The sequence below is a fragment of the Hippopotamus amphibius genome, chromosome 11, assembly GCF_030028045.1.
Source record: "Hippopotamus amphibius kiboko isolate mHipAmp2 chromosome 11, mHipAmp2.hap2, whole genome shotgun sequence".
Classification (NCBI taxonomy): Eukaryota; Metazoa; Chordata; class Mammalia; order Artiodactyla; family Hippopotamidae; genus Hippopotamus; species Hippopotamus amphibius.
In genome coordinates this window covers 13,870,552-13,889,361 of record NC_080196.1, presented here as the reverse complement: position 1 = coordinate 13,889,361, position 18,810 = coordinate 13,870,552, and the positions used below count along the sequence as shown (strand labels likewise).

The following is an 18,810-nucleotide window of genomic DNA, read 5'->3' as shown; positions in this document are numbered from 1 at the left end:
GCATCTTCCAGCAATTACCAGTTCCTTGTCTAATAAGGAGAATTTCTCTTCTGTGTACTATTTTCATGAATATGAGGCTCACAATGGGTGCTGATGATCTTTTCCATCATACACAAAAGGTTAGATTTGAAATGGACCTAGAAAACAATCACTTCCAATTTTCTAGATGAGGAAACTGAGGCCAAGATAAATTGTAAATTGTCCAGAGCCCAAAGAGACTAGTAGAGCCCTCACACCTCCCTCTAGCCTTCTATTTCTAGTCAGAAAAATGGCCATTCTACTTTAAAACATCTAAAGTCTCTGGTCAGGGTCTGTATTCCTGCATCGGGGCGGGAAAAGGGAAGTGGTGATGACCTTGACTTTCGGTGCAGGTCCTTTAACAACAGGCAGCAAATGGTTAACTGAAATCCAGTGCTCTATTGGTCTGACTTGGGTGGAAACACCATCCCATACTTTAAGCCGACTCTTGAAAGGAGTTGTCCTTCCTGAATCCAAGGCAAGATTCAGTCCAATCCTGAATCTTCTGAGGTTTGTTTAGAAAGATGAGATCAGGTTCTCTGCTAAGCCCATGTGGAAAAATCTGTCTCATGTAAAGACCAAACAAACCTCCCAAGGACGCCAGCCAGAAGCAGGGTTACTGTTAACACCTTGGTCATGCCTTGCTTAATTGAAACTTCAGATCAACAGTTCCCTTATGGGAAGCTAGATATTGCTCTTAACTCTTCCCTGGGTTTGTGGTGTCTTCTGGTTGATACTCTCATGCCTGTAAGCTGCTTGGCTTCACGGGGCAGAGAAACAAAATGGCAAAAAGTTAAATTTCCTATTGAAAATGGTGAACATGTTCCCACTGGCCACTTTAAAATTTAAAATTATGGAAGTCAGAGAGATGCAGCCGGAGAGGATGTCAAAGAGATCTGAATTATGAGAAGGACTTGATGTGGCTTGAAGGTGGAGGGCACCACACAGAAGGCGTGAGAAGCAACTGAAGTCTGCCAACAACCAGTGAACTTGGAACAGAGCCCCAAGGCTCAAATGAGAACACACCTGGGCCAACACCTTAATCTTCAGCCCAGTGAGAGCCTGAGAAGGGAACCCTGCTACATCATGCCAAACTTCTGATGTACAGAAACTGAGATTAATGAATGTGTTGCTTTAAACCACTATTTTAAAAATTAAAATAATGCTAAGAGGCCCTGGGCTGGCTCATGCACAATGTGGGTTCAAATTCTAGCTTTGCCACCAACACACTTCATGACCTTGTGCCATGTCACTTAGCCCCTGCATCTCACTCCCACCTGTAAGTGAGGGGAGGGGCATATTAATATCTACTTTGCAGCATAGCATGAAAAGCCAAGGGAAATGTGTTTCAAAGTACTTTGCCCACCATAAGGCATCTTGTAAATGCAAGTTTTTACCATAAACCTCCCCCCCAGAAAAACTTATTGTGCTGATATGAATTCTGTATCTTTCTCCCCATATCCTCCATTGTAACTAAACATAAAATTAGCTACATGCTTGTGAAATAGTTGTGAAAAAGTGACATGAAGAGATTTTTTTAATTTATGAAGACAACATATTTACTGAGGAGGTCATTCCTTCCTAACACACGTTCACGAGTTTTCAATGTATTTTGGAGACCTCCCACCCTCTCCTTTTTTTTTTTTTTTTTTTTTTGGAACTTTTATTGAGATACAGTTAACATACAATAAACTGCATATATTTAGAGCGTACAATTTGGTATCCCAGTCTCCCAATTCACTCCCCCCCCAACCCTCCCCGCTTTCCCCACTTGGTGTCCATATGTTTGTTCTCTACATCTGTCTCTCTATTTCCGCCTTGCAAACTGGATGATTTTTACCATTTTTCTATAGTCCACATATATGTGTTAATATACAGTATTTGTTTTTCTCTGACTCACTTCACTCTGCATGACAGTCTCTAGGTCCATCCATGTCTCTAAGAATGTCCCAGTTTCATTGCTTTTTACAGCTGAGTAATATTCCATTGTATATATGTACCACATCTTCTTTATCCATTCATCTGTTGATGGACATTTAGGTTGCTTCCATGTCCTGGCTATTGTAAATAGTGCTGCAGTGAACATTGGAGTGCATGTGTCTTTTTGAATTACCCTCCCACCCTCTCTTAGTGCTTTCTCCTCTTTTGAAAACAGTGTCTGGCTGCCAACTCGTCACCCAAACTCACAGCACACACAGTACAATTGCTCCCTCTCCTCTCCCCTCCCAATAAACAATTAGAAACATTTTGACATCCGTAATCTCATCCTATCCTCCTAAGCCTGTGCTAAGACGGATGAAATGACACCATGTGATAAATGGCTGGCCCCGAAACACACCACCAGTCAAGAGCAAAGCCAGGGGCTTCCTAGGTGACACAGTGGTTAAGAATCCGCCTGCCAGTACAGGGGACATGGGTTCAATCCCTGCTCCAGGAAGATGCCACATGCCGCAGAGCAACTAAGCCCGTGTGCCACAACAATTGAGCCTGCGCTTTAGAGCCCATGAGCCACAACTATTGAGCCCATGTGCTGCAACTACTGAAGCCCATGCGCCTAGAGCCCGTGCTCTGCAACAAGAGAAGCCACGGCAATGAGGAGCCCGCGCACCACAATGAAGAGTAGCCGCCACTCACCGCAACTAAAAGAAAGCCCGCGCACAGCAAAAGAGACCCAACAGCCAATAAAATAAATAAGTAAATAAATAAATTTATAAAAAAAAAAAAAAAAAGCAAAGCCAGGCCTGCAACTGAACCCACTTATTACAAACTGGATGTCTGTCCCCCAACCCCACACTGCCTGGATCGGCAAAGGGCAGAGAGAACGGAGGACACTGCCTGCTCTGCCTGGAGTGACACAGATGTACCAACCCTCTCCCAACCTTGTTCACGTGACTTTGTGGTGCCAAAGTCCTAAGGCCAGGCTGGAATTTGGGATGCACCATGCAGGGCAGTGTATGGATTTCTGCACTTGTTTGCTTTTAGTTAAACAAACTGGCTTGACTTCAAAAAAAATCAGTTCAGGCTGATGAATAATCAGAAGTCTCACAACTCACCTCGAGAAAATCTTCATGTTCATTTTATTTAAATATGTTCAATAGCATTAATGTCAACCACCCATCCCTCCCCCCAAAAGAAAATATACCCCCTCAAATCATGCCAGGTCATTAAGGAATCACAAGATAAAATGGCTAACATTAGATTTAATCTGCTTCTCATCAAAAGCCTAAATCCTAGTCTTAACACACACAAAAAGGAAAACTGATAAAATTGAAAGAAAGTTTATTCAGAAAATGGAATTCAAAGCACTTCTTTAAACAGATCAGAAATTCATTAATTTCATTATTTAGAGTCTCTTTTCTTGCTTTTGAAACTGCTGATCGATTGATTTATTTAATGCTAAGCCACAAATACACTTTAGAGTACGAGTAATGTTAATAGGAAAGAATTTGGATCTGAGCTCATCACTTTGAGTCTTGATTATAAACATTAAAAGGAACTGATGACAATATACCTCCTATTTGTGGGGAAGAGGTTAACACTTTGGCTTTTGGAGTAAGTATATGGACGCAGCTATAATTCTAGCTCCAATTTTAGCAAATTGGATACATACCACTGCATTATTTCTCTAAAGAATCACCTTCCATCTCCTGTTTCCTGCCCTTCTCCTCTAGGAGTTGCCCTTTGCCCTGGGCATGCTGTCCGATGCACCAAAACATAGATGCTAAATGATTATTTGAAATAAATTCTCTTATAGATACCTCCATTGACGCAGGTAACTGAGAAAGGAGGACATTCTCTTGGGACTCACAAACCTGAGAGTAAAGGCTAGCTCAGAATTACCAGCTGATAAAAGAACGTTAAGTACTTTCAAGGAGTCTGGCATTCTTCTTCTAACTGCCACTTAACAATAGTATGACCCCCGGCATGTATACAAACCCACTGCTTTCTCTATGAAGTAGATGCAATGTCTGTTCCATTTATTTCATAAGGTTATTCTCAAAAGTTCTTTAAAAAGCATATACAAAAATATATAAATAAAACAATTGCTATTAAATTATTTGAAGAAATTCATTTCTTTCTCATAATGTAGAGCTGGATACTATCTTTAGGCTCTAAAAAAACTTGGATTTACTATCTAACAAATGAAAATAACTGAATTACAGGAAAACCTAATTGTAATTCTCTTCCAACCTCACTAGATTCATAATTTACATTGCAATGAGTTTGCTGGTTAGGGGATTAATTAAAATCACTGCTGTATAAAATGATTCATTCAGTAATTCTTTGGGAATGCAAATTCAAGTTCAGCAAATAATAAGCACACTTTAAAAATGAAATAATGTTGACATTCTAGGAGACGATTAAGCAAATTAAGAAATCATAACCCCAAAATGTTTTTAAATGATCTTATTGATTTCCTCCAAACTGAATGTGTAGAAAATGAAATTTAAATTCTAAGTCAATTGTAAATCTTCGTACTCAGGTATCATATTAGAAGCAAACAACATTCAATAAAAAGGCATCAACACCAGTATAGGAAGGTGAGCTTCCAGTTTTGCAGCGACACAAGCGCTAGTTGTTAACCAACTTTTGGCACTCAACTTCATGGGAATCCTGCCTCGAATACTAATCAAATGGAAATGACTTGAAGTTAACCCTCTACATATAAATACTTTCTTTAAAAATCATAACAAGGAAACACATTCCTCTAACAGACCTGTGGGAAGTTAGAACTGACCTTAGAGAGCACAGAGCCCAACATTTATTTTACAGAACTAATGGCTCTGATGCCTGGCAGGATTCCTTATTAGGATGATCAAAGACTTAAATTATTGGTTATTTTTCTGGATAACGATCAGCGCCTGTGCACCAGGCCTGTGTGGAGTATCACACAGGTAAGAAAATCTGCAACAAATGAAGACATTACACTTGCTCCTATTTCTTTTAAGAAACAAGGTAGCAAGAGTTGCTTCCAAATATGGTATTGCAGGTTTGGTTACTTATGGTCAATTCTGAACCTAAGATTTAATAGTGACTTGGTTGGCTCCTGGATGATAAAATTGAACATGTCTAGAAACAAGCAGCGTAACAAAAACTAACACATTCGATTTCCTGCTCCACATTTATTGGGGCCAGAGAGACTAAAACCGCCATTTTCCTTTCAAATACTTGAAAAAATATAATACAACAGCAACTTCTTAAATACATAACAAAACTTTCTGGATCATGAATCAACAGAGATGTAATAGCCTATAGATATCAACTGTAACAGCTACATAAAATGTCATTCATCTAAGGCATTCTGAAATTGTCTTTAAAGCTACACATACACACATATTTTAAGAAACATAAAGGCATCCATCATGAACAGAGTCTTTTAGAAGCACTGCGCAGGGAAAGCTAAAGTAATACATATTTAGATTCTGTATAATTTTTAAGAGACAACTGGGGTTCCAAGAAACGGTGATTTACATTCAAATAACCATGAAGATTTTCGAACCTGAACAGGGAAGATTTTTCTGATGAAGGCAACAAGAAAATTCACACTGTGAATTGTTTGTTTTTCAAAGGCCTCTTTCAAACTAGAGATTTCAAGTCCAGAGCAAACATCCATGATGTGAACAAATAGGATGCCTAAGATTCTAAAATTTGCTTCCATTTGGGTTTCCTCTTCACCTCCCTACCTAATAACCATAGAGACATTTCTAGAAGGGGCAACAGCTAGATGTTATGGCATTGCATATAGCTTTTCTGGATGGTGAGTTACTACATCCAGATTACATTGTGGCCAAGGATTTGTTTAGTTTCTGTTTCAAATGGACTATATACCGCTTCAAACACAAAAAGAGTTTTGCCACAGCATCCAAATATTATTACATAGACCCACATTTCTACCTAGTACAGACAGAGAATCACTAGGAAAGGATCAAGCTGACAAACAGAGGAAGGCGGCCAAGGTTAAACCCTTTCTCTGGCCAATCATACAAAATGAAAACATCAGTCTCTGTTATCAAAGTTGTCAGCTTTCCCCATTATAAACACAATCTCTAGACTGGCTTGGATCTCGCCCTTTGAATGCACTGGAGATATATTTGGGTTTTAACCAACTGACCTGTTCCTGTTGATTCCGACAATGTCACATAGGCAAAATTGTTGAGCGATTTAAGGAAGAAGTCACCAATTTCCAGGCACTTTTCAACATTTAAAAACTTAAATCCAGTTATTTAAAATCTATTTGACAAACACTCCCTACTCCCCACAAAAAAGTAAGCTAATTCTTTTACAGTATCTGGGTCAGAAGACATATTCCTTCAATGTGTCAAGGAAATAGCACAGATGCTTTCTTCCACCTTTACTCCAAATCCAGGAGCTCTGCCTCTGATAGCATAGCATTTCAGGTTACTTGAAATCAGCCCGTCTCAAGATTCTTTGTGGAACCAAGCTTGGAGAGTGCACTGATATGGGGGAGTGCATTGCCATGACAGACATTCTTGATAGAAAAATTCAATTTCCATTGAGTTCCTGTGATCCCCTGAGCAGTTATAAATGCCCTGTACTATCATGAGGCAGTGTTAAGACAAAGCAAATTATTCAAATATATGTCCATTTATATTTGTACTAATATGAAAATACAGTGATGGAAGAAGATTTTGATTTTTTTTTCCTGAAGTGTTTAGAGTTTCAAAGGAAAATAAAGACCCTTAAGATTGAGAAATTTCTAATGAATAATTAAAAATATTTTGGGGTTGGTTGCCGTTCAAAAGTTTTCCCAGAGTTCTCATCTATGATCTATACAAACTGTAAATAAAAATGTACACAACCAATAGATGTACTATACATATATCAGATATCAATATGTACATGTGAATTAAATTTCCTTAAATATACACATCTCCACTTAGAATACAATCCATTACATAGGCAAAGCATCGTTCTTTAATAACAGGTCCAGGATAGCAGCAATTTAATAGTCTAGTTACCCAGTTACCTCGGGAAACAGGTCCTGATGTGGTACCCCTAGCTTCAAGGACAGCCATCCGCTAACATTTAATACAGTTCTCATGAAGCACCAGGCTACTTTGCTGATGGCAATTATAGTAAAAGTTATTGTCTTTTGAAAACTCGTTTACTCAAAATCTGACTGATGGTATAATGGGAAAAATAAGCCATGTGAGGTGATACAAACCCAAACCACTTAAGATATATAAAGCATTTACATTTTGTTTCTCAGATATCTTGTGTCGTTTTACCAGTGCCCCGTACATATAAAAAGTACTCCAACTGCCCTCACAGATACTGAAAGAAAGTAAAACTTTGCTGGGAAGAGAGCTGTTCTGAATCATGTTTGAAAGGACATAACTCGATTACCAATTAGTGTTTTTACAAACTGGGATGGCACATTGTACTAAGTGCTGTTTTAAAAGAGTTATGTTTACAAGTCAAAACCTTTGGGTAACTTATGAACTTGTAACCAAAATTTACATATACAGTATGCAAAAAGTATTTAGGTTGATTTATTAATAAACCATATTAGTCCCAGAAGACAGAATGGCTTTTAAGTAGATGTTTGTTTTATGTGTACTATTGGGTATATCCATTCATGCCCAATGAATAGAAACTCTAGGTAGGCAGCAAGTTATACGGATTCTAGATACACCTATGGACTTTAATATACACTCTTGGACTTGTAGGTCCAGTGTGTACTTGTAGATCCAGTTCTACATCTGTTGGGAGCATGAACAGAGAGCTCGAGAAAGGTCCCCGAGACCTACGACAATGATTTTGAATCTCTGCCACTTTACCCATACTTCATATAAAATAATCCTGGAGACCACAGCTCCTGGCTGTAAGAAAAGTTTATCACCCAGGGGAGAGATACTAAATTAGACCAGATTATTTTACCTGCTGCAGCCCTTTTTTCTGGGAAGGGACAACTCCCTCCGCACAGCAGTTTCTCCTGCTTGAAGCTGAGATCACACAAAAGAAACCTATTGTGTTTCTGCCAAGTCACTGGGGGAATCAGCACACCCAGTGACGGGCAGCGGCAGAACCCCCCTATCAACTCCTAAGATAAGCAGCCCTCTTATAATTCTTCTAAGAATTACAATGCTTATAAGAATTTCCCCTTAAACAGCCTCATTATTCCCCTCCTATGGGAGGTTTCCCTCCTGCTTCTCATGGTGGTCAAATCAACACAGAGTAGACTCTGGCTTCTCAGTTGGCATGTGTGTTGTCATAACCGGCAGCACATTTATTATATCGAGTGTTCATTCAGGCTCCTTGGATGTGGCTGGAAGTTGAACAGTCCAGTGGGCTCCTTCAGATGACAGTATGATGTGACCTCCTCCCTGTCAACCCCAAAGCTTCCCAACACGCTTCGAAGACACAGCCTGGACTGTCGAACGCGGTTCTCTTTACACAGGAACACAGGCACCAGCGCTTGGCCTTTTTGGATGCCGAAGGTGGGCAGGTACGTTCAAAGTCTGGACACAGAGGCACTTCCAAAGTCTGGCGAGGAGAAGGAGGCGAGTTCACTTAAGTGGGGCTTTATCACTGCTCTGTCTCGTACAACCCAGATGTCTGTGGCACATGGACACGAAAGGAGATCTCTAGGTTGTGGGTGGGTCATGCTTTTTCTTCTTGCCCCGGCAGGACTTGCAGACACAACAGATTATACACGGGGAAGCCAGGAGCAGCAAGGGTGACGTCACCAAGGCAATGATGCCCAACCCCACGAGAATCCCGACCACCTGCAGATGTAGAAGAAAAGCCTGTATCAGCAGTTCAGCCTTCCTACGTGTACACTCTTCCATCAGCTGTGGACTGTTTGTGCCACTCCCCCCCAAAACTGATAGGCTGAAACCCTAATCCCCAATACGATGGTGTTTGGAAATGGGGGCCTTTGGTAGGTAATTAGGACATGAGGGTGGAAGAGAGAGCAGAGGGCTTGCATCTTGTCTCTCCATTCGCTGCCCTGCGAGGACACAGTGAGAAGACGGCCATCTGTAAACCATGAAGAGGGTCCTCACCAGAACCCAACCACACTGCACCTGGATCTCAAACTTCCAGTCTTCAGAACCATGAGAAATACATTTGCGGTTTGAGCCTCTCCGTCTAGGGTAATTTGTTATAGAGGCTTGAACTAAGATACCATCTCAAGCACATAAAACAGTTACAATTATGGGACCTTCTAGCCAATGCCCAGCAATGGTCTGAACTGGACATAAAGCAGGCAGATACCAAGGAGTAAACTGAAGGTGAGACGGACAAACCCAAAGGCAACTCGGGCTCTGGCACAAGCTCAGTGGGATGGTGAATTGTTGATGTTGGCTCCCTCTCTACCTGTTTCTTCATTATCTAGAGGGATTTTAATAATGTTCACTAGGCTACAAACACTGACTCCCTCAAAAGGTACATGGCCTTTAACAAACATGAAACGCTATTAAAAATAAACCAGGACTCCTTTGAACCTGCCACGTAAACACACATCAGTACATACAGAAGGGTCTAAGCCCCAGGAGGAGCTCATGGGATTTTAGAACCCTGCCTTTCATACCAACTATGCCTCAAAGGGCTTTGGGAGAGTCATTCTATCAGTTTTTTTTTTTTTTTTTTTTTTTTTTTTTTTTTCAGGAGAAACAAGCATTCACCTTCATCCTGCTGGTCACTGTTGATGACTTGGCTGCTCTGTTACCCTGCCCCATCCCCTCTCCTCCAGGAGAGTGTGCACACGAATTAACGTCAGGCCCCAGAAGTTCCCAGAACCTCTCAGGCTGGGCTGGGTAAGCAGGGAATAGAGTGGGGAGGATGAACAGGTGGGCTTTTTAACCTATTCTAAGTCCGGCTTCTCTCACGCTCCTTCTAAGATCAGGGTACCTGTGTTCGGTTCCACATCACGGAGGCTCTCGAGTGGCCGAGCTTATTCCTACATGGTCCTTTGTCATAATGTCTGAGGAAAATGTCATTCTGAAAAGCAAAAAGAGAGGTTTCGGTAAACATGCAGTTTTGAATTGAGAGATGGATACTAACCCCATCAGATCACCTCAGTGGAAGCAAAGGCTCTTTCTGGTGATATTAATGACGGCCTCTAGGAACTCCAAGCTGACAATCCTTGGATGATATCTCAGTAGTTTTATAAATCATCCAGTGAAAACAGATTAAAGTCCTTGAGACTCTTGACTGATTCTAAACAAGATTAACAACCTGACCAATTATCTTTGAAAGGTAGCTCTAGCAGAGAGAGGTGTAGTATGGAATGAGAGGACCACGAATGAGGCAGCTAAAGGGCTCTGTAGTAAACCAGCTGAGATAAAATGCCAGTGGCTGAGATGGAGAAGAGGTCAATACAGTCATGTGGAATTAACAAGGTAGCTAACTAGATAAGGTAACTAACTAGATAAGGAAACAGGGAAAGTCACAGGTGAGGGAAAAGCACTGGGTAGAAAGCAGTGGCTTTGTTGAGGGAAGTGACAACATAGAGATGGATTTTGTTGGGAAGATGTGTTGAACTTGAGAGATACTCAAGACATTGAAGCTCTGCTGTTCAAAAGGCAGCTGACTGCATAGATCTGGATCTTGGGAAAAAGATTTAGGAAGCAGTGTTCTTAGTGTGAAGAAACCACCAAAGTAGATGAGATTACCCAGGCAGAGGGTGTAGACTGAGAAGTGAAGAGGTTATTGAACACAAACATTTAAGAGTAGGCCAACGAAGAACCCGGCAGTGGCCAGAAATAAGGGAAATCAAAAGAGATGGTATCACTGGAACAAAGGTGGTTGAGATGGCAAAGGCAGCAGAGAATCCCGGTAAGATGAGGACTGAAGTATCCACTGGGTTTTACCCAGAAGGAATCTCTGTCTTGGGAGAATACAGTCAGGGTGTGACTAGGTGGCACTCCGAGTCACTGCAATGACTCAATTGTCAACAGCTAGAGGTGATTATGCTTTTTTGAGGCTTGAATTCTAAAGGAAGGAGAGAGAGAATGGCAGTAAGGGAAAGACATAGGCTTGAGGAAAGCATTACTAGTTTTTAAATGGGATACAGTTGAATGTATGGGTAGGTTAGAGAGTAGAGAATGGAAGCTGAAGTCACAGGAGAGAGAAGATATAACTGAAGGGGACAAGTCTCTGAGGTTCCCAAAGCAGAGGATGAAGACTTTCTCATCCTCTGAAACAGCAGAGATGAGAATCAAGGCAGAAACAAACCCAACTCCCCAGAGCAAAACTCAAAATCACTCTTTTGGGTGTCTGTCTCAGGCTTGGCTTTTGGACAATCCCCCTTCTCCTCGACCCACGCTCTACAACTTTCCTATAAACAAAGATCAACACCACCATCTGATGTGGAACACTTGTCTACAGAAAAACATCACTACCCACAAGCCAATGCCCCCTGGTTAAAACCAACGAAACGAGACCACAAAACACAATGACCAGAAGAAGATGCTGTGTATCTAGCAGTTTCGCATCTGTACCACTTCACCTGGCATACCAGAACAGCACAAGTGACCGAACACCGTGTTCTTTGCAACACCATGCCCAAAACATATTTCAGCCAAAGGATGGAGCGATCTGGCACACATATTTATTCCCTTACTCTCCTGCCTCCTAAAGAGAACCTCATGGGATCAGCCTCCTACTGGATATGAATCCAATTAATATTTTGGTTAAACCTGAAGGAAAACAAAAAAAGATTTCTTTCATTTGTAAAGCATGAGAGGTGTACAGTCATGAGTCAAACCTTCACCCAGTGTATCACTCATCTGGAATTAGGAGAGGTCTCAAATATCAAATGTAATTGTAATTCAAGGGGTTATAATACATAGAATTTTTTAAAAGAATGAAAACATGTCTTTCAACTGGAGCTGCTGAGCTTCCAGAGTCTGAAATGCCAATTTCTCCTCCCCAAGGTATACCTCTTCCTGAAACCCTGACATCAAGCTGATTAAGATTCTTACTCACAGATGTCAGCCTAAACAACTTACCTAATTTTCAGTTCAAAATCAGGCATGTGGTGGCCAGCATGCATGCCATGTTAACTGCACTCACTCGCTAAGAGTGTACAATACTAAAGCACTACACGAATGGCCTAGGAAATGGAAGCAACCTAAGCAGTTAAAACGAAAAGCTGAATAAAGAGTGACCGCCCATCCAACCACGACTGAGGACTTACACTGATAGGAACATATTTTATAGGTCCAAATTGCCAAATCAGGGAATATCTATAAACAATTTATGCTACCCCAAACGGTGAAACAGTGAAAACAACAGAATTCTCACCAGCCCTTCATATCACCTTTTAAGTCTGAGATTACCAGCAGCCTCAGCAGTGGACCAAATGGAGCTGCACCTGAATTTGAGAAGACATACTTCATGAATGGCGGGGGGTGAGCGGGAGGGAGAATAATTAGACCACACCCCTTTATGTGGGAAGGAAACCCTAAGGGAGCAGTAACAACCCCACTGTCACACCAATGAATGAGACAGTAACTAAGAGACACCATTGATGTCCTTGAAGCAAGTGTTTCGAAAGGGAGTGATGGATTATGTCAAATACTGTTGAGAAATTAAGTAATGTGAGCGTGAAAAGATGACCTTTAGATTAAGCAATATCAAGGCCAATGGTGACCTTTACAAAAGCAGTTACACTGGAGGGGTAGAGGCAAGGCTTGACTGAAGTGTGTTCAAGACACAATGAAAAGAGAGGAAATAAGAGATGGGGACTATAGACAACTTCTGCGAAGAAGTGGACTGTAAGGAGAGTGGAGGAAAGGAATACTAGCTGCAAGGGAAAATGGGGCCACCCGAGGGTTTTTGTCTTTATTTTGTTGTTTTTAAAGAAAAGAGAAATAACAGAGTTTGTATGCTGCTGACATGGATGCAACCAAGGGAAAAATCAATGATGTAAAAAAAAAAAAAAAAAAAGGCATCATTGAGTTGAATGACTTCTTTCCTTAAATTCAAAAAGAAAAAAACAATCTAATTGTGGTAGGCAGAATAACTGCTCCCCGAAACATGCCAATGGCCAATTGCCCAGAACGTGTGAATATGTGACCTTCCATGGCAGAAGGGATTTTGCAAGTGTGATTAAAGACCCTGAGATGGGGGAGACTACCCTATGTTATCCAGATGCACCCAGTCTAATCATGTGGGGTCCTTAAAGGCAGACAAGCTTTCCCAGCTTGTCAGAGGGAACGACTCTGGAAGCTAAGCCTTTGGAAGAAGGGTCAGAGAGATGTGATGCTGCTGCCTTTGAAGATGGAAAAAGGGGCTGTACGTCAAGGAAGGCAGGCAGCCTCTAGAAGCTAAAATAGGCAAAGAAATGGATCCTCTCCTAGAGCCACCAGAAAGAGTGCAGTCCTGAGGACACCTTGATTTTAATCCAGTGAGACCCAGAACTAATGATAATAAATTTGTGTTGCTTAAGCCACAGGTTTGTGACAATTGGTTACAAGAGCAATATAAAACTACTACACTAATAGCCCTTTACATAACAGAATGAAACAATGCCCCCAAAGCAAGAAATGTCCCTAAAACAAAAGCTTGCCTATAAAGTGAAGGTGACACACCTAAGGCAATCAAAGAGAGGTATCTAAAGTAGCAGGCTTGGGACTTCCCTGGTGGCACGGTGGTTAAGAATCCGCCTGCCAATGCAGGGTATATGGGTTTGATCCCTGGTCTGGGAAGAACCCACATGCTGCATAGTAATTAAGCCCGTGCGCCACAACTACTGAGCCTGTGCTCTAGAGTCCATGAGCCACAACTACAGAGCCCACTCTCTGCAACTACTGAAGCCTGTGCTCTAGAGCCCACCCATGGCAACTACTGAAGCCCACGCACCTAGAGCCCATCCTCCACAACAAAAGAAGCCACTGCACTGAGAAGCCCATGCACCACAATGAAGAGTAGCCCCCGCTCGCCACAACTAGAGAAAAGCCCACATGTAGCAACGAAGACCCAATGCAGCCAATAAATACATATATACATACAAACATAAGAATTAAAAAAAAAAAAAGTAGCGGGCTCAGCATGTCTCATTAAGAAAAATAAATTTCTTTGGCAAAACAAAAACAGGTTCAATATTTTAAAAGGAAAGCTCATTGGGTACTGGCTATCGCATAGATACAGGATGGAGAAGGACCACACGAGGAGACTCTACCAGGTAGCACTTACGTCCAGGTTCTGGAGGCAGTACCAGCAAAACGTGTGCTTGCAGTTCTTACACATCATCTGAGCACAGCCTTCGTTGCGTTCAATATAAACCCGGCATACTGGGCATTGCTTAATGGGGGCTTCTGCCTCCGTCCCAAAGAGGGTCCTAGAAACAAAATGAATGAGAAATTATAGGGTAGGGATGGAGAACGCTGCCTGATTTTTCAAAAAGCAAGGACGACAAGGTGTGCACTAACCAGACCTATGGGAAAGGTGGGCTGAATTTAATTAATTAAACAGCTATAATGCTCTTCTAGACCCAACTTTATGGTAACATCAACTGAATTCCCAGGGCTCCTGACGGGTAGAGAGTGGACTCTTTGCTATCTCTGCTTGATCCAAGTCACAGGAAAAGGATGAGGGTAAAAATAGGAGAGATGCAGATTATTTGTTGTTTAGATAACTCAAAGAGGAACCTTAATTTATTTATCTTTGGCTTTGAGTGAATTACCTAATTGAATTTTCCACAGCTGATTGAATTCATTGTTTTGCCAAATTAGGCTTTCATTCTCTGAGCACACACTGTCTGAATAAAATGTACAAGAAGTCTGCCACACAGCGGAAAAACCAGCTCAGGATCGAAGGGGAGCAAGATCATCTATCTAATGATCTGTGCAAATAAACAAATGGAGAGGACTGGAGGGAGTCAATCATCAATTCTTTCAAATCGTTGCCCAATATCATTGAAAAGACCTGCTGCAAATAGAAGACTAAGCCAGCACGGCTCACAGGCTCAAACGGCATAGAAAATAAGTAGAAGGAACTGAGGTGGATGGAGGCCTGGGTGAACCAAAGCTCTGGGTTGCATTTCGGCTACTGTTCATCACAACCACCACCCAGCACATGAGGACAGCAGGCTCACAAAGTGCGGTCACACCTATGATTGGATTTGGTGCTCATAATATACCTAGACAGCAGTGGGACACCATTTTCATCCCCCTCCCCTTTTCTTCAAATAGAGAAATAGACTCATAAAGGCTAAATGACTTGCATGAAGTCACAAAGATACCAAGGGACAATGTCAGAACTCAATCCATCTCTCTTCTGGGATCTTTACATTGTTCTGTGATTCCTGGGGACCTTGCTGCGTGGCAGAGAACATGTAGCAGGTACATGCCTGCCACGTGTGTTAGCTCTTTTTCTCCTCTTGATGTGTCTGGTCTGCGATTCAAGCACAGCATCACAGCCAGCTAGCATTTCTGTTCCTGGAGAATGGCTCCCCACACTCCGAGGGCACTGGGTGATTATGCCAACTGGACGACAACACTGGTATTTCTGTTCTTGCTGATGCAAAACAGCCATAGCCTCAAGCAAAGCAAGGGATCAAACACAAAGGTCTCTCATTCTGGGCCCTGCTGCTGCCACAGAAACCCTCCGTCCTAGAAGGTACAGAGTGAACTGCTTCTCATTATAACAAAATCTCAACCTCAGCACTGCTTTTTCAGAGCATAAAGTATTGAAGGTAAGCTCTCTTCCTCTAGCACGCGTTGAATTTCAGCAGTGTACTACCCTGAAGGGCTGCTGTTTCTACTGCTGTGTTCCTCCTGATATGATGGGCACACATCAAGAGCTGGCAATCGAGTCTGGTAAGAAAATCATTTCTGTGCCTCTTCGCAAGCAGGAAGAACGAGGTGTATCAATTGTCGGCGGTCAGGGTACCTAAGCAAATGACTGTGGACGAAGCCATGACCTCCTACGGACAACCAAGGGACCACGTGCTTCCTACCTAAAGAGAAATCAAAACTCATACAGACTCTAACTTCAGCCATATCTGGAAGATTCTCCGGGGGTAAATAACTAAAATCTCTTTAGACATGTTTATTTGGTTATTCTTTGTTAATAACTTACCAATTCTGAGACACTTCTCAGGAAAGTTCTGCAAGGTAATAATTCATCTCGAAATTTCATCATAAGACAACTCCTTCTCCAAGCAGCATATGTCTAAGAACACTACTGAATGATCCCAAAGACGAAGTTTCCTTTCTTACCCGTGCTCTGTTGGCAGGACGCTGGGCTGATTGTCTCTGCAGGAGACCTCTGCATGCCAAGCATCCTTGCAACACGAGCAGAACTTCAGGTGGCAGGAAGGGCACTCCACCAGCACAGGCTGTCCTGGCTCACTTGATGCCACGGGGCACACTGTCTGACAGTCTGCGACGGGACACCACGTTCTGTAGGGGTCCAGGTGAACTTCTAAAGCATAAAGAAAGAAAATGTGATGGTCTATCTACCTTTCATTCAAGCTTGAGGCTTTGCTTTCTCTCCTCCATTTATTCTCTTTTATAGGCTGACATTTATGGGCGCTCAGTACAACCAAGGGTGATGATTTCTACTACTGGTCTTCACAGCAGATCCAGACCTACAAGGTCACCCAGCCCTGCCACACTTCCCAAAGCAGGTACTCTTAGGTGGCATAGGCCACCATTGCCCTTATGAACAGAGAGGAGCCTTTTCACTAACCAAAATGCACAACTCTTTTGGAATCTTTCTCACCTTTCAGCACTTGAAATAGACAAAAATCTCAAGTCCCTTCTATAATTATTTTGGGTACTATCTTAGAGAAAAATTGGACATGAAGAACAAACCAAAACGAAAGAACAAAAGTTCACAAAAGATCTTGTCCTTTCAGGCACTGAGAAATAAGTAGTGAGGTTTCTTCTGTTGTTTCAAGAGAAATTAAAGAAGAACCAAATAGTTTAGGGACTAAACAGTGTCTGGTGTAGCTCAGCCAAGAAGTCAGATTAGCTGTCAATATGGATACTCTGCTGCCCTGCCAATGTGCTAGTGAGGGACAATTTGTAAAAGACCCACATGCTCTAAAAACAAAAGGCAGGGACCTTCACAGCCCATAAAACGATCGTCATACACATCAGCTAGATCCATGTGGCGTGCAGAAAAGAAGACAGGGTTTGGGGGGATGGACAACTGTCTTTCTACGCAAGTGTTCACAAACCTTGTTCCGTTTTCCATTTTCCAGTCAATAACAGACTCCATATTCTTGTCATATGATACAACTTTCAGTGGAAAATATCACGTGGAAAATGATGTTATTTAAGAGGTAGAGTAGCCCTTTTTGCTCTGAACGAACATATTTTGCAAACTTTGAACTGATGAGATTCTAGTTTCAAATCTCTTAAAGCTTATGATTCTTGGAAATTTCCATTCAGAAAGCAAACAAACCCAAAGAGTGATACAAAAATGAAATGAAGGTATTAAGTATGAGCTTAATTTTAAAGGTAATAATTTTACAAATTCAGTACCGGGGGAAAATAAGTATGAAATCTTCCAGGAAACACTGTCTCCAATAATGTTTTATCTAGAAAATGCAACAATCGGACCTATGCTTATTATAGGTTTTCATTCAAAAAGAGCATCCTTAAACATATTTTCTTATCCAGTAATTCCGGAGGGCAGGAGTTAGAGAATGATGGGCCAAATATAATCAGAAAAGGGAAGCCTTTGATTCACAGGTCCTCAGACTCCAAGAGAGCTGAACCCCTCTAAGATCCCCCAAATTTGGGGACAGGATGATTAGAAAGTAAAGGGGACACACACACATATGCTCCAAGATCTTGACCTTTGATTTCCATACCATTTTTCCCCAAACTCTTTAAACTGCTTCATAAATACGAAGCCCAAAGAAATGAAGTCTGGTATGAAACTCAGCACTTAAGATTCCCACATTAAATATCTACTTACCATTCTAAATCACAGGTCTCTTAAAAGTGTGATGACAAAGGAGGGAAAGGAAAGGAAAATTAAGATATATTATAGTTAAAGTTTACAGCATCCCTACTAATCACCTTAAAAAGATTCAAGCATGCAACTTGCCTTCATAACTCTAATCAATTAAAATTATTTGGTAGACGTTCTGACTTGTTTCCACTGCTTTATTATTTCAGGTATCTGGGTGGCACAATAAAAGCAGAAACAATAAATACGGGAGCAATGAAAGATTCTGATGAACTCCTATCAAGAAAGAGGGGAGGCCTCAGTATGCAGTGCAGCTACGACACACAGTCCAATGCAAAAGCAAGGGAAGAGTCGGAGATGCAGAAAACAGTGATTGTCTGTAGTTTTCTCCACTATGGCAGTACCTAAGCGACAATGAAAAGGAGTGTGGAAGAAGAGGTAGAAGGGAGACATTATAGCTTTCTACTCATTTCTTTCATCAGAAGCCTTGTTCTTTAAGGATAACCTACAGAGCTTAACACCGAAAGTGGAGTTACTAGGAGGTAGATGCGACTCTATTCAAAAATGAAATTGGCTACTCCAGCCAACTCTAGACAATCTACTCAATATCTATCCTAACCCCCGCCAACCTTCCTTGCTGAGAACTCTTGTCTATGTCTATAGCGGTGGAATATTCCAGAGTTTTGCTTTCTTAGCCTTCCCTGCTGCTAAGGCTCAGGTATGTGACACGATTCCTGCCAACGGGAGGTCAGGGGAGGTCCACCAAGGGGTTGCTGGGACAAGATCTCCTCCCTGATACATGGGGGGGACATCATCCTTCAGCCTTTCTGCCTTTGAACACAGCGGCTCAAAGCTGACTGAAAAGCTATGTTCAATCTGGCATATGAACAACAG

The 18,810-nt window shown here is 41.7% G+C and overlaps 1 protein-coding gene across 1 annotated transcript in view; it reads right to left on the bottom strand.

Moving 5' to 3' along the window:
* Positions 1-5,126: 5,126 nt before the first annotated feature.
* The window catches only part of RNF144B (ring finger protein 144B), a 76,719-nt gene continuing 63,035 nt past the window's right edge, over positions 5,127-18,810 (bottom strand). The window contains exons 5-8 of the mRNA XM_057698827.1: positions 16,212-16,416; positions 14,185-14,329; positions 9,895-9,984; positions 5,127-8,768 (exon numbers count right to left, since the gene is read on the bottom strand). Coding sequence (XP_057554810.1) covers positions 8,628-8,768; positions 9,895-9,984; positions 14,185-14,329; positions 16,212-16,416 — 581 coding nt within the window. The 3' untranslated portion in view covers positions 5,127-8,627. The remainder of the gene's footprint in view (positions 8,769-9,894; positions 9,985-14,184; positions 14,330-16,211; positions 16,417-18,810) is intronic.